The sequence below is a fragment of the Vanellus vanellus genome, assembly GCF_965231255.1.
Source record: "Vanellus vanellus genome assembly, chromosome: 6".
NCBI lineage: Eukaryota > Metazoa > Chordata > Aves > Charadriiformes > Charadriidae > Vanellus > Vanellus vanellus.
The window spans coordinates 64,025,519-64,042,496 of NC_138911.1; the positions used below are offsets into that span (position 1 = coordinate 64,025,519).

Below are 16,978 nucleotides of genomic sequence, written 5' to 3' on the forward strand. Positions count from 1 at the left end.
TGACGTAAGAAATAGTCACAAGAAAAGCAAGTGTAAGATGCCAAAACTGTTACAACTGATGTTTTTAAAAAACAAAGTTCAAAGTCTTAAAGAAAATAGTATAGCCTCAAATTGTTTACGCACACATTTCTTCTAGTTCTGTCAGCTTTTAAGAATTTAAAAAGAAAAGGTTTTGAGAATTTTTAAAGCTTTAAGTAAAGCTTTTATGAATTTTAAGAATTTAAGATGGACTCCTAATCAGGAGACAAGGAACAGATGCGTTTAAATTTGGTTTGCTTTGGGTTGTTTTTTTGGCAGTAAACTGCCCCTGCCAATCCACAACCTTTCCCTTTAACAGACCAGAACTCAACATCCTGCTGAGTGTGACTTCCACTTCCCATATCTAACACCACAATATTTAGGGAACATTCACGTATGTACCATTTCTTTTAGCCACACTGTATTTTGTCTTCACAGAAAATTTAAGAGCCAAGTATGAGTTCAGAGAATAAAATACATTTTGTACGTTCAGAAAAATCAGACAACTATGGGATTGTGCTGTTTTTTATTGTGTTTTCAATGGAGAAATACATCATCTGTTTACAAAATAGCTCTTGAAAAATACAAGGAGTACAGATACTATAAAACAAAGCAAACTCCAGTCATGAGACACTACGTACATCATGCGAAAGCAACAGTCTGATCTCCAGGTTATGAAAACTAGAATTAAAAAGTCACTATACAGAAAGGTTCCAAGTTTCCAGCTTGGCAAAACTTGGGTGCAGTTACATGAAACGTTTAATAAAATGAAAAAGATTTTCCGATGTGTAAACAAAATGACAAGACTAAATTTGTGCCTGGCAATTTCGATCTAAACTCCATAGCTACACAAAATACACAGACACCTTGTACACTTCAACTGTTAATATAACCTTCTTTGGGGGGTGGACGACAGCAGGCTGCACAGGGCAAGGAAAAGAGAAATATTGTATACTAGACATCTTAGACAAATGGCAAAAAAAACCCCCTTCAGTTACTGCACAGCCTAAGTAAAAGAGAAGCTACACTCTGACTTTGGAGAATTAATTTAGAAGGATAAGGGGAAGAGTGTAAGTAATTTAATTTTAACATGAAAGATGCACGTGTAATAGGATGGAGCACAATGGGAGAAGGGAGCTCATAAAACATGCTAATCAAAGTATGGGAAGTATGATTTGACATCCCACATACTTCAGACTTAAGTAATAGTAACATGAAGTTTGTTATCTACATCTGGTACTACTGTTGGTATCCCTCATGTTCCTCGAATACTGCTGTTCTTTGCCATGAGAGACTCAGCTCTTTCAAAAGAAAAAGTTGTTACTTTTTTGATAGGACTACAAGAACAAAAAATAGGAGTAAGAGAGCTTACTAGATGTCAAGTCCTTACTAGAAATATGATTTTTAAAAATTCAGTGTTGTTCAGTATGTAAAACAATTTCTGATGAGCCATCTAAAAATAAAAAAGTTAAAATTCTTAGGGAAAAATCTTTTCACCTTTATTTAAAATTTGAAGCTTTTTAATGCATACAGGACTTATGGAGTGTACAAAAATCATCTTATATTTAGTGATTCAAAGGCCATCAAGACAGGTGTTACATTTCACAGGCACGCAATATTTACTTAAACACTTTAGTCATGGGACAAAATTTGCAATTTGTGCCTACAGGCCACAAGGTACTATGTTTAGGTTAGCGGCAGGGGGAACCCAAATGAATACATGGCTTGTTTTTATTTTGTATAAATAACTATTGTCCTATATGGTGCATACAAGCTGCAAAAAACCCCCCAATATTAAACGCAAAAGCTTTTCCCAAGAAATAAAGGGATCAAAAAGGGAAAAAGGAGTTTGATTAGCTCAAAGGAAAGTTTATTTGCTGTTCGTTTGCTGTTCGATTGCTGATCTGTATGCACCTTAAAACAACCCTATAAATAAAAGTAGACCACATCTTAATCATGTCCCACCAATACCAAAACTTCCCAATTACTTACTCAACTGACATCTTATAACCTCAAGATTGGACGTTTCATTTTAAAGGCTTACTGCTGCTTGATGGCAGTTGAACTAGATATACTATACACTTTGTTTTCAATGTAAAGTATATCCTAGAACGTCATCCAATTTGCAGATTACTACTATTGAAGACATTCTTCAATAAAACAAAAGTGTATCAGCTGAAGATCTAAAATTAGTCATACTTCAATAAAAAAAAAGTACATAAAAGTGCATTTAAGGGATTCTTATGCCAGTTTTATCTCAATTTTGAAACAATGCATCAAACAAATTCAACCAGAATGTCAAATATGGCTACAAAGAGTGTTCATGTTTTTAAAGGCAGTAATCCTTCGAAATATTTAATGCAACTGTTGCTAACACATTAATTGTACTCCTGGCTTCACATACTAACCTGGACTTCCAATCAAGTGATTTTAGCCCAGAAAGGGAAGTGCACAAAATATACCTAAATCCATTTGCGATTATGTTCTAGTCTTGCACCCTCCATTCTCCTTTTTTTCTAGCGTTAGAAGACAACAGGTTGAGTTGGCAGATACTGTTTATGGACCCCTGAGGTTGTTTTTACCGGTTCAATCTCAATTTTATTGAATTCTTGATAACAGGAATAGGATTTGCAGGGAGAGCAGGGATATCTGAAAGGTCTGTACTGGGTGTTTTCTGAAAAGAAAAGAAGAAGTTCAGTTGCATTTTAACTTTGTAGATATCAAAAGAAAAATATTGTAGTATTGAGTTTTTAGGAATATACCAGGATAAGGAGAATTACAAATTATAAATACAGAAGCAGATATTTCCTTTGCCTACATAGTCATTATTAAGGAAAATTTGTACAAGAGTCTCTTTCATAGCGTGCATTTCCTTTTTTAACAACTGTAGTAAATTAGGAAGCGCTGCAGATAAAGCTGAACCTACTAATAGCCTGCGTTACAATAAAACATAATATCGACATAATAAGGGTGCTTGATCAGTGACATCCACTATCTGATCTACATGTTTGGTATTTAACAATTCCTTTGAACAATTCCGTATTAAATCTCAGCCCCTTACAGATGCATGATGAATAACTGTCCCCAATGCAAAGTACGTGTCTTCATACATTCACATTTCAGATTGTTTAAAAGCTCTTGAAAGCCAAATTTCCAACTTCTCATATTGGTTTAGATTTACATGGAAAAAGTATGACGAATTCTAGAGCACTGCTATATGACCGGGTTAAGAATTTCACCTTGAAAATAACATTAACACTTTTTTCTCACTTAAAAGACTTAAATCCTATTCAGAAAAATTATCTCTAAAGCCAAATAAAGGACAACAAAGGAAAAGAACACTCCCAAGATTCAGTGAGATTCATTAATTTCTCACATGCTTAACAAGCCTCTATTGTTGGGTCAGGTTTTTTTTGTAATTTTGAAATATTCCTCTTCCACTGTGACAGATTATTTGCCATCCCAATAAGACAGTTATTATGCAGTACTTCCCATGATTTATCATAAAACGTTCTCTTACATTATAAGCACTCAAAATTAATGTAAGGTATATTTGATACATGGGAAAAACTGCATTGAAATGACTGCTCTTAATTGTTGTTTTATTAAAAAGAAATCAATTGAGTTAACACTGACTGATACAGTAGCAAAGCACAATGCAACAGGAACTCAGAACAAAATAGCTTTGACGTCCCACCTCCCCCCAGACCCCAGGAACCCCCTCAGGTTGGTGCTGACCTGCAGTTTAACATGTTTCTGTTTTCTGCAACATGAGCAGTGCTTTAAACAAAGCCAACGAAAATACTGAAAAATGACAGAAGAGGCCCACCATTCTTTTGCAGTTTCCAGATTACTTTTGCTAAAGTAACAACTACGCGATTTGTAAAAGCCACAAAGCTTTATATAGTCATCCCTCAGCAACAGGTGAAATAAACTTGGTGTACTAAATGAAGCAGTTTAGAGTGCTCATGTAACATCTAGAGTTTTTGCCAAATAATTTTGTTACCTTTATTCAGTCCTGCTCATATAGTTCAAGCAGTGTGATAACAAATACCATTAATACTATTGCAATACATCTCCATTTTCAATCAATACATTTACTACACATTGTTTCATGAGTAAAGTGTACACAAAATGTTTTGTGATGGTGAAACTATCAGCAGAGCACTAAGAGAAGCTTAAAAATGCTAGTAAAGACAAAGATGTGCAATATTAGCAACAAAAATTTAAGTGAATGCCACAGAATTCTTAACTTTATGTCTAATTTTCCAATGCTCCTTACACTTTTAATACCTACAGTGAAGTTACACAGCTGGCTAATGAATTATCAGATTACCACTTCTCTCTCTCTCATACCAAATATCAGAATCTGAAGTTACATTTCAGACATTCTCAACCTCTACCAGGGTATCTTTGAGCAACAGCTATTTAAACCTTGTTTCCTTATTTGAAAGGATTATTCTGTGATGTGCAAAGCACAAAGGAATAAACTGAGCCCCTTACTTTGAAGGCACAATTCAGAAGAGCGAATCCAGCTTCGGTCAGTTTGTATGGCAAGCCATACATGTTTAGCTACAATGCACATTCAATAAGATCAATGACCATCTAAAACACAAAAATTGTGACAGTAACAACAAGCAGCTTTCCATACAATGGATTTATATTAAAAATGATACATTTATTTTTAGCATCTGGACTCATTTTAATTTCAATATTTTCACCACAGATTACCACACACACACATACACAGAGGTGTTGTTTTTAAAAACAGTACCTGAGGAGCTTGCAGAGAAGTTGTCTGAAGAGTTTCTGTTTGAGAATTAACATTCACTTCTGTCTCAAGTTGCTCCTGAAAAACCAAAAGCATAAACACAGTTACACCACTTCAATTATAAAAGCAATTTATACAGAACTCCATTAACCAGAATGCGTTAAGCTGTGCATATACAGCAGAATAAAAAAGGCATGTATTGGTACTTGCTGCATTGATACCCATCCTTTTACCATACAGAATCACCACACTTGTTTAACCACTTAATGCCTTTTATACAGAATCCTATAGAAAAACAGTACATTCAACTCCTTAAAGACAAGCAGCATAGCATCACGGAAGACCATGTGAAAAGCTACTCAATTTGCTGCAAATTCAACTGCTCCTCCACTCCATTCACCTCGCCACTCTGCCAGAAGAGTTTTCCTGCTACTTTAATGGGTTGAATCAGCTTTCTGGATGAAGGCATGAACGTCAAAAGTCAGTTTTTCAGGTAAAACAGTGGGACTGTATGGCTAAAGCAGGACAGTGGCACATTCTCATTTTAATGAAAACCACCTGTTAATTAAAATGGTACCATTTAGTAAACCATACCCTAAAAAAAAGGCCACGTGTTTCAATGGAGAAAAAACTATGTTAATTAAAGAAGTTCACACCTCCATTGCCTTCCATGCACATTAAGGACCTAAAATTTAAAGGAGACTGACAACAACATCTGACAGGATTACCTGTGTCTTTTACAATCATCTGTATCCAGAGGATCTATTTTCAATGCTAGGATTAAATGCTTACATGTATTTCTGCCTTCACCTGTCTTGAGCTCAAAGAGATTTCAAGGTGACTACATAACAAGACAAAACTCTTCACTTAAGGTTGTGGAGACTATAAACCAAAGCACTTAAGGGTTTTAATAGATATTTTAATTTCTCAGCATATTTTCCAGAGTATTCCAAAGACAACGGAACGTGCTCAATAAAGACTGCATACACCCAAGCAGAGAGCTGCTATCATAAGGCTCAAGACAGACTGTCACCCTTTCTGTTCACCAATAAGCAGAAAAATTGTCTGCTAAATTACAAGATACTGGAAGGGCACACTTTAATCTCTGGAAGTCCCCAAAAGGTATGCTGTAACTTCATACAGTAATTTCTCTATCAGAAAAGATTTATTTACCATCATTTAAATTGTTTGTTGTTTTTTTTTTTTTTAATCCAAGAAGTGAACAAGGTAGCCCTTGCCTTTGCAACTCTAAACACAACATGCAAAAATCCCAATGGAATACACGGGACAACTGTTCTTTAACTAAGTATCATACATCAAGTTCGGGACACAGGCCAAGCAAGGCATACAAACATAACCCTAGTATAATTTAACAAATTTAAATATAAATATCATCATTAATTTTTTTGCTATGCATAATACTGTGTGAATGACCAGCAAAGAAATCACTGTCCTATGTGACCACAGACTCAGGCTTAACTTAGCCTGGCACCGGGTAACGTACTGTGATTCCTTAATATTGCCATAGACATTGAAAAATAACATATCATTTTGTTATCTTTACTGAAGAGTCTATACTATATCTACAAATGCTCTTCGTCATTCCTAGAGGGAAACAATCCCAATTAACATACACAAAATAGTATGGTCTAGGCATAGATACCTTAGTTTCCATTTTTTCATCCTCATTCAAATCTATACAGCTAGTATCTTCACTTATTTCATCCTGCTGAAATGCAAACAAACACAGAAACAATTAAAAATCATAAAACCCATTTTAAAAAAAATCAACAAGAAAAAAGGTCATGTTTTTGAAGACAGAATTAGTTTTAAGACTTAACATGTTATACTCTAACAAGATAATTGCTTATAAGACAAGAATTTAGAATCTAAACATTTGTGCTAACGCACTACATGTGTCATGTGATGAATATCAGCATAATAAAAAAACCCTAACACCTAAGCAAGCTGAATACCTAAAGCAGAGAGATCTCAAAATCTCAAATACCTCTTCAATTTTCATTTTCTTGGGAGACTCTTCTTTATGGGGAGAAGACGTCCTTTTCACTGCTGTGACAGGGCTAGGCATTTTTGTTGCAACATTTCCTGAAGTTCTTGGTGATGGATTTAATAGATACGCTGAGGAAACAATTCTAGAGATGGTAGGCTTTGGTGGTGGAGAAATGGCTGGTTGTGTGGCAGTTTGAGGAATGCTTTCATTTGAAGTACCTATGGATAAATAATTTAAAAAGCTTCAACACAATGAGTTGACACAACCATTTCAGTTCAATCACTGGTACTTTTGGTCTCTATTCAAAACTACTGGTATCAACTAGGCATCAAGGAAGTAAGTGGTACAGTTAGCGGTGGAAGTATCATGTTTGGAACAGCAGATGTGCATACACAGCACAGATAAGCTTCAAGCTCATTCTGAGACAAAATTCTTGTACCAGATACAGGGTAGCCATGTCAGTGACACTCCGCTTGCTCTAATTAACCCTGCTTAACAGCAGTGTATGCTAGCCCAGACAGAGCTCTGTGCTAATATAGCTATACTGTTCTTGGTACCCAAAGAAGTTATACTGTTTCTGTATTCTGCCATACATGTGCATTGCCAAAGGCTGCCTTAAATCAAATCCAAGAGCAACCTGATACTCCCTTTGTCACTCAAAGTTTATCATTTCTCAGGCTCAGAGTATGCAATGACAAATACGAAGTCATCACAGAGCATCAGATAAAGATCTGACATTCCATACATCCTTTTGAAAAACGCTCCATATGACAAAGCTCTACCTCATCAATCGCATACCTCAAAGCAAGAGTACATATGGAGATGCTCCAGGATGAGAAAAATCACATTAAGGAAATTTCTCATTAAAAACCATCAGGTAACTGCTTTTGATTAACCAAAATACAAGAATGAACAACTTCTGACATGCTTCCAAATCCAAAAAAACACTCATGTCGTTTAGGCTCCATTTAGTGCTCCTGGACAAACTTACTCACATTGATGCATCTGACTTAGGCTAAAACTCAGAGAACAGTTAAGACTCCATCATCCCACATGTCAGAGTAAAATAAGAGATCTCATCTTGAAAGGCTATCAGTTGGTCCCCTTTTCCATCTATTTCTGACTTGCTCCTTGTATACAGCTAAAGTTCTGTGAAAAGAGGAGTAGCTGACTCTGCTAAGTGAACATTTTCACCAGATGCCTTTGTTCTTTCACTAAAAAGTCATTTTTTAATTTTTTTAAGTATCAAGTGAAGGGTACTTTTTCTTGTAGAAAACAAAGTCAGCACACACAGTGGGATGTATTTGAAAAGAGTAAGGAGCCTGTGTTCTGCTTACACCTGAGTCTCTTTCATTCCTAGAATCAAATTCGTGAAGCACAAGGAACAGGAACATGGGAGCACAGATGACAGACAGTAAAGAACCACCTTTTGGGTTAACTACAAAATGGATTAAAAATAAATACAAAAATTGCTCTTCCAGCTTTAGTTTTTCCTCATTTGACCAGCTGATCTCAACCTGCCTCAGGTGACTGGAAAACTACTGCTATTGTGAATGGCAAATATAAATCCCTAAGAATAAACAAACATCACGGCACAAAATATTCCACCATGATTTCCTGAGTCCTAAAGAAACTAGTTAAGGAGAACATGTTACAGCATGTGTTAAGTAAAGACCTCAAACTGGAAGAAAAACTGCTTTATAAATATTACAAAAAAACCTAATCAATACAAACAATATGCTATCCCATTTTTCTTACCCCCTGAGCTTTCACTGGAATTTATTTGTGGCACAGTGACTTCAGAAGCCTGTATGTTGGTCACAGATGCTGCTGTTACAGCTGGCGCAGGACTGCTTCTGCTACAAAGAGAAAAATGACAAAATGCTGAACATCAGTAAATCTGTGGTGCTATGTGTTCTGCCTTTCATCACATCATATGCATGGTCAGTAACCATAGCTGATAGGACTTCACCTACATTACAGAGCAGAACCTGTAACACTATGTCACAGCAGGAAGACAGAAATGAGCATTGGCAATGTATTATCAAACTTGAACAATGGAAGCTATTTCAAATATTTAATATGAATAATTTCAGAGACTTTTTTAGATCAGTAAGAAGTTGCATTAAAAAAAGGCAAAAATTAAGGCAACATCTGGCCAAATAAAGTGCAGAGAAAAACACAGCAACTCTTCCTGAAGGATGGAATGTTGTAGAACGATTAGAATAGAAAGTTTGTTTTCAATCTACACATACCATTACAACTATGATTTCAGTCTGAACTTCCCAAGCAAAGGCCTGGGATTTCACATGACAAAAAAAAATATTGTTTTTTCATTTTCAAGAAACAGGGAAGCAGTATGTGTCTAGGATCAACACAGGGCAATTTCCAGTTCAAGCACGACATCCTATATACCATAGACTCGTTTTAATAGCATGTCAGTGGCATCAACTATTAGAAATCATTTACTAAGGAAGACTAAAAGAGCACTTGTCAAAAGGAGTAAGTTTAGTGAACTTAAGTGTTTTATCCTACACAAGATCCTATAATATACATCTAATACTGCACAATTGTAGGAGGAGATTGATGTTAACTTCTCTGTGTATCAAAGACAAACATGATATCCCTGTAAGAAGAGAGAATATAATCCCATTTGCTTTAGCAAACTGAAGTTTAGATAGGAAAAAGACTTAATAGAGAAAGTTAGTATTAAGATAAACATTAGTATGTACACTTTGAAAATACAATGGGAAGTTACGTTGCTAAGATTAATTTGCACAGACATCATCAGTAACAGCAGTAGCACTACTGATTTCCCAGACAGAAAGCCTAAGCTTCTCTACCTGTCTCACATCTTGATCCATACCTCACATAACTTCCTCGCTCTCACACCTCAGTTTCCTGCTCACAGCCTCCTACTCCCCCAAGTTTCCGCATCACCTTGTTCTTCTAAGCACCTTTACCCAACTTTATAATTCTTCATCTACGTCCAATGCCACGCTCCCTATCCCCCAAATTTAGGCCCTCTCTAGTGTTCAAACTGGAAATAAGGACGTCTGCAAGCTCCGGTTTGGAACATTCACAACTTAGTATCTCACACATGCAGTATTTGCTATGCTTTTAACACAAGTAGTTCAGCAACAGAGAGCAGCAAGGAGACTGAAAGTCTTCATTACCCCTGAGAACTTCCAGAACTGTTCAATGGACTCGTCTTCATAGCACTAGTAGGCGAAGGCACAGACGTGCTGTTATCACTGTCCATAGACAAGTCTAGGCTGCTGTCATTCAGAGCTGTCAACCTGATCCCTTCCGTAGAATGCTGTAATCCACAAAACAAACGAAAATTAAGTTAGTCTTGAGGACCTAAAAATCAACAAAGATTCAATTGATATAATACTTCAGTTATGCAAAGTGTCAGCTGTTCCATTTGTGAAGAAAAAAAAGTGAGAGGTGATTTAACAGTGGTGAGCTTCCACCATGACCTAAGCATGTATGCAAGCCCTAAATGCAGTTAAAGTATGTTTTTAGGAAACAAAAACACCACACAAACCTGAAAGTAGAAGCATTTAAAAATGTAAAATGTAAATGGACATTTTCCAAATCCTTTTACAAGTAAATAATCCACTATCCTGTTACTACAAGCATTTACATTTTCATGTTCACAATTCAGGTACAGATTTGTTTGAACCAGTGATGTTCAAAAACGTAAGATAAACTTATTATGTTTAGTGACTGTATATTCAGCTTTACTTCAAGTTTCTTTGTTTTTCTGGGCTTATAGGTACTATTCTTATTAACTTCAAAGTAATACTGACGTACACCAAAACCACAATTAATACAAAGAATTTAGAGACTGATTTGTACTCAGTCAGTGGAGAAGAAAACCCCTCCTCTGACATAGTACTACTTAAAGGGATGCGATACTTAATATTTACATTACCCTCAAACAACAAGATTTACACTTGGTTCTAATACAAGATTTCCTATTGTTTAAAAACAGAGTTAATATACAACAGCTAAAGTAATAAAACATGTTATTCAGATATACCTAAAGAGAGTATAAAACAGTGGTTTAGCTATTCACAAAAACAGACAAACCTGTTTTGCTCTTAGATTAAGTTAACACAAAGAAGCAGGGATTTTGAAATACAGACTACATTGTTAAATTCAATGTTCCACCCCCTTCCTCCTGCTTCCACTGAAAGTAAATCATATCCAACACAACAGCTTAATTAAAAATTTTGTTACCGTTCTCATGTATGGCCACACAGGTAAATTATATATTGAGGGAGAAAATAACCTTGGTTAGTCAACAGGCAACCTTCTGATGTCAAAACTGTTATTTAAATCTTTTACTCTTAATTAAAAGAGCATACAATACCAAAAGCTGCCAAGTTGCAGGTTCAAGAATACTTTCCTTCCAATTATCCTCAAAGTATTCAACCTCAGCTACAGCAACAGACTACCACCTTAGATACAGAAAGGCAGCAACAAGTTGAACACTCTACTCTGCTTCTACTTGACAACTTGCAACTTTACGTTTAGGACACCTTCAGGAAAATCTAAAGCTGGAGATAGCAAGAACTGATCGACTGTTTGTTCTATTGGTATTGCTACAGACACTTCCTTTAGGTGACCTACACGTTAAAATAGCAAGAAAGCTTTAAAACCTTGTTATTACACTTTTATAAAGTCCGTTTAGTTTAGGAAGGCCAACAAAATACAATATTTCAGCCAAATCTGAAGATACTATCTACATTGTTCATGTTCTGGGAAATCTAGTATTCTATTTAGTGCATGTAGAATTCATAGAACTGTTTAGGTTGGAAGGGACCTTGAAGATCGTCAAGCCCAACCATTAACCTAACACTGCCAAAGCCACCCATAAACCTTATCTCTAAGCTCCACATCTACCCATCTTTTAAACACCTCCAGGAATGGCAACCACCACTTCCCTGGGCAGCCCATTCCAATGCTTAGCAGCTCTTTCTGTGAAGAACTTTCTCCTAATATACAACCTAAACCTCCCCTGGCACAACTTGAGGCCGTTTCCTCTTGTCCTAATAGTAATACTGCTACAGTCAAATGAGATCACATTGCTCATACAGGTAAAACTAAGCTTTAAAAATGTTATTTTAGCTCTTTGATTAGTAAATCTAAAAAGCTGAGGAATTATTTATCAATGGCATTTTTATTGCTCTCAAATATTAGTCAAGTTTACCTTTTTCTTTTTCTGAAGCACGTGATTAGGTAGCAGTTGGTGAAGTTGCTTACGTTTCACATGCCTTGCAGCAATCTTCATATCCATCTCAAACATCTTGCTGTTTATTGCTTGCCTATAAACTATACAATTAGAATAACATTAAGACATATTGAAGCATTTTGCAAAGTCCACTTACTTGCCCAGGCAGAAACAATTTGCATTTCAGAATATTTATTACCCTCAAGAACAAGCATAGCGTTTCCTTGCTCTGCAGGAAGAAAGTCACAGAATGGTCAGGGTTGGAAGAGATTTCTGGAGATCATCTAGTCCAACCAAAAAATCAATTGCCTACTATGCGAGCACTGATGGTACAAACACTAAAACATTACTTTGGAAACAGGTGACCTGTTTTCCGAGAAAAATCTCTTGCAAGCACACAGTTCTCTCAACTATTGTTAACAAGTTTTAACAGTAACAACTCTGAGACTAAAGATAGAAATAAGATTTTCTGATATGAGTAACAGTATTTACATAGAACTATTTTCTACACAGTTGATTCAGCTTTTATTTATGCAGTTCTTACAACAAATGGGTTCTAATTCAGGAGCTGAATTAGATGATGCTTGTGCCCCAACTAATATATTACAAATCATTCTGGCAACTCAGATACCACTACATTTTTATATAGAAGTGGTTTATGCTAGTTTTTTTTCTGCTGTTTTTTTTTTTTTGTTGTTGTTGTTGGTGGTGGTTTGCTTTGGGGTTTCTTTTTTTGTTGTCTTTTTCTTTAATTATGTCTACCCTTATAAGCTATTTCTCTTCACCTCATAACTTTTACTTCTGGTGAGTTAACATGGTGAGTGCTAGTAACCAAATGACACTGCAACCCAACATCTTCGGTTGAAGTCAAGCCAGGTAAAAATGAAGAATTTGTTTTCTTTCACACTGACTTTCTATACAATGTTGAACAAAGCTGTGGCAGACGTAGGAATAAAAAAAACTTGTTCTGTAGATCTGAAATACAAAAACTTAAGAGGTATCTCCCTTACTCACTGTCTGTTCTACAAACATTAAGGAATCTCACTGAATAGGCTGTGAACATGTAATTAAAAAGCTGTTAAGAGACAGACACACAAAGAGCTCAATGAATACTGCATATTAAAGAGCCTACTACACTAATTCCTGGTATTCAATAAGCTCATAAAGCCTCTGTGTATATTATACAAGTTACAGTTAAGTTAGGGGCATGCTCAGGAAAGCCAGATATGGTTAAAGCATTCCGTATTCCTGACATTAGGTCTTACCAAAGTTTTAATACAAGGAAAACCTAGCCTACTCTTCATGGCTCTCCTCCTCCCCCTGCTCCCCCTAAAGAGCAAGCTATTCTCTAATTTCATTCTTGAAAATGCTTCAGCAGTTTTGAGAAAATCTTAGGATCTATTCTAAAAGACAGGGCAAACAGCAGTTTTCGGGATGGATTAAAAACACTGAAGACAGACCCACATTCATTTGAGATGACAAAGAAACCCACAACACAAAACCAGAAATTGTTTGCTAATTGGTCACCTTTACAAATTGAACAGAGAACTATGCATCACAGTTCACAATTACTTTGATGAAATTATACTTCATTTAAAATTGCATATATTTAGACTTCTAAGTCCTCACTTCTAGTCTTACTGAGTCTTAGACATCCAGAGACCAGCATTGTATTAGGTGGCACTTGAATCTACTCCTTTAACTCTATAGACATATAATATTTGAGCCTTAACTGTCATTTGTTTAAAAAAAGATATTGCAGATTTATTTGATAAGCTTATCAAAGGTACTGTTCCTTTCTTAAGATTCCAGACTCACACTCTCCAGCTGTTACCAATTCTTTCCTTACAAATTTCTTACGCATGTTCTAAATTATCTCTGTGAATCAAAGAGTGAACATCAGAAAGAGTTACTGAACCAACTAGTTAGCATGAAACTCGCATGGAATAAAAGGTTTTTTGTTCTAGAGTCTGCTAGATACTCAGCTGCAATCCACTGGTTAAGTATTTTTATTACTTGGTGAAACTGAATTTAACTATACACATATTGTCAAACTGAGAATAGGCTAGGTAGTTTGCATGTAACAACCAATTTGTCAGTTCAATAAAGATCACAATATAACATACTATTTTTAGTGAGATCTGAAAGATTCGTGTGCATCATTTTAACCACTTTTAATGAAAACAAACTGAATATATTAGTTTGAAGTGTCTAGAAGCGTTAAAACTGTATTTTACTAAATAACACCCTAACTCCTTAGCTGAGTCTTTCTACTCTGTCTAGATACAATTCTACTACTGAAACAGACTACAATATGAACAAAGACAGTAACTTCAACAAGTGTATTAATACCTGAACATCTAGAAAGCAAGACTCACCTGTGTCTGTAAAAGACTGAATGTCGTAGGTAAGATCAACACTTAAGTTTTCCGAATTTTCGGTTTTCTTAAACACCAACCCAATCACCCACATTGTACGGTATTCTTCCCTGGAAAATTTTATATAAAACAGTCATATAGTACCGATAAAGAACTGAATAATCTAGTAAGTTATCTGCTGCAATAGGCAACGATTGTACATTTTAGCTCCATGAGCAATGGGGAGCTAGCCATAAAAAGGCAAAAAACAAAGCTGACTTGACATTCTTTTCATTTGCAATACAAAAAAAAAAAAAAAGTCATGAAACACTGACACATCTATCTTCAGCAAACTTAATGAACTAACATCACCATTCGATTGCTTCATTCTACTGTGCTGCTGTACAACTAGCCATCACAACTGTAAAGGAAATAGATCTGAAAAGAGGTAACGGATTTTCAGCACCTGACCCTGAAAGTAGTTAGAATCTATTGCCTGACTAAACAACTTCCATTTTGCCACTTAAACTTGTCGTCAACTCTCAAATTTCTTGGCTGTAACTGACCATAAAGTGCAGTTTTCAGGTCGGAAGAGCCTCCCTTTGACAGCTCACCTTCACATCATATACCTGGAAGATGAACTATTACATTCTATTACAGAATACAGCGTAACACTTCTATTGTGGTTCAAGACATTTAATGTTTTAACTCAAATGTCTTTCCCCTGTAAGACTATTTCAGAAGAACACTGTTTTCCAATCAATCAATGAGAAAATGTAGGCAGGCAGGTGAAAGAACATACATTGTTTACGTGGGAAAACGCCCTTTCCTAAAAGCGTGGCCCGCATCAAGTCCTCTGAAATAAGAGCTTGTGAGCTGTGATTATGTGGGCAGTTGTAGCTATATTTACCCACAAAAATGTTGCTGAAGAGGTACTGCCTGCTTCTATCTGATTTCATTTGGAACATGCATGCAATTTATGTATATAAAGAGCAATTTATGTATATAAGAGCACCATACTGTCACTTGAAGCAACTGATGTCTGGAAAAGGCTGTATGGAAGGTAAATAAGGCTTGTCACATATTCCCAGTGAAGAGAAAAATTTCTTCCCTGTTCTCACACTTCAAACAAAAATATGATTCCTTAAAGTTAATTAAAACACTATCTAGAAATAAAATAGAGTCTTAAAAGGAGTTTTTAGCCCACGCACCTACAAGCATTGTTTTGAGTAGGGGAGTAGAGGGTGGTAGAGGGGGGAAGGAGTTAAAAAAGAAATATAATCCTGAACAATTTTAAGTGCTCGGTATTCTCTCCACTGTTTCCACAACCCAAGGAATTTAACATCAGCCATTATCAAGTTTAAGTGATATGCATCTCAACTGCTAAATTTAATAACATTAATGATATTTATAAGATTAAACTCAAGACTGCAGTTCTACTGTGCCTGATATTCTACCCGATTCTCAGTGCTGCCTCATAATTAAAACTGTCTTACCAACTGATGCTAGATGCTCAAACAACAGCAGCTAAGTAGCAGCAGCTAACAAGGATTACTGGCAAGAAATTATGCAATTAATAGTTATTAGCAAAAATATATTCTTTCCTTAAAGTTATTTTCTGGCTTAGAAACGTTCTTAGACAGAATAAAGATTATCTAATTTTACAAATAGTACTTGTAAAGAGCTTAGAACCGTTTGCCTTTAGATGCTGTCATTAAAAATTAATTTAAGATCCTACAAAAATGCTACTTTATTTATTAATGAATTGGTATTTTAGCTAAGCTAGTTCCTCACCATTACATGAAAAAAGACTTTTGCTTACTTGTCAGGATTCTCCTTGGGTGCTGGGAACGACTGTGGATTCACATGAGCCAGCGTAATGAATTCGTTCTTCTCCAGGTTTCCAACTAGAATACGGATTTTTGATTCCACCAAGCCCACCCTGCATAAACGTCATTTATTAGCAAGTTCTCATTCATATGAAATAATAGAAGTATCTAACATCATACATCAGGATAAAATCCTCAATATTCTCCTTATACTAATATTTGAGATGACACATGAACTAGCTATACATGACAGAATAATTCAGATCAATAAAACCAAGTGAATGAGTTACAAAAGCTAATGCAAGGGAAGCCTCAGAATGCCCTGAAGCTCTCTTTATGGCCCAATTTTACAAATGGAATTAAATAGCAAGACGTTAGACATCAAGTAAAAGGCAAGTCAGCATGAAACTCCTACATATTTCTCCAATATTCTTTTGGCTCCAGATGATGAATTTTAAAGTTGAAGAAATTCCTAATACCTGACAATCTTAAAACTTCTCATAAAAGCCAGCAGAAACAAGGGAAAGAAGCATTTTGGTTTTCAGAAACAGTATTTTTCAAGAAATTGAAAATGTGCCTCCTCACACTGCTTAGTAAAAACGTGTATAAGGCTTAAGAAAATAAGAGTTGTTACATGAACCTGACAGTGCTGTAAAGAAGGAAAATTCAAGCAACAGCCTTCTCTCCCTGGTTCTTCATTTGTACTGTTTTTCAGAAGTGTACCATCTTCATCCATTTCATTTTGGAACA

The 16,978-nt window shown here is 35.7% G+C and overlaps 1 protein-coding gene across 1 annotated transcript in view; it reads right to left on the reverse strand.

Moving 5' to 3' along the window:
* Window positions 1–530: 530 nt before the first annotated feature.
* The window catches only part of PAPOLA (poly(A) polymerase alpha), a 46,538-nt gene continuing 30,090 nt past the window's right edge, over window positions 531–16,978 (reverse strand). The window contains exons 14-22 of the mRNA XM_082484847.1: window positions 16,222–16,341; window positions 14,421–14,530; window positions 12,022–12,143; window positions 9,977–10,119; window positions 8,559–8,659; window positions 6,798–7,018; window positions 6,453–6,518; window positions 4,793–4,867; window positions 531–2,692 (exon numbers count right to left, since the gene is read on the reverse strand). Of these exons, the coding sequence (XP_082340973.1) occupies window positions 2,597–2,692; window positions 4,793–4,867; window positions 6,453–6,518; window positions 6,798–7,018; window positions 8,559–8,659; window positions 9,977–10,119; window positions 12,022–12,143; window positions 14,421–14,530; window positions 16,222–16,341 (1,054 nt within the window). The 3' untranslated portion in view covers window positions 531–2,596. The remainder of the gene's footprint in view (window positions 2,693–4,792; window positions 4,868–6,452; window positions 6,519–6,797; window positions 7,019–8,558; window positions 8,660–9,976; window positions 10,120–12,021; window positions 12,144–14,420; window positions 14,531–16,221; window positions 16,342–16,978) is intronic.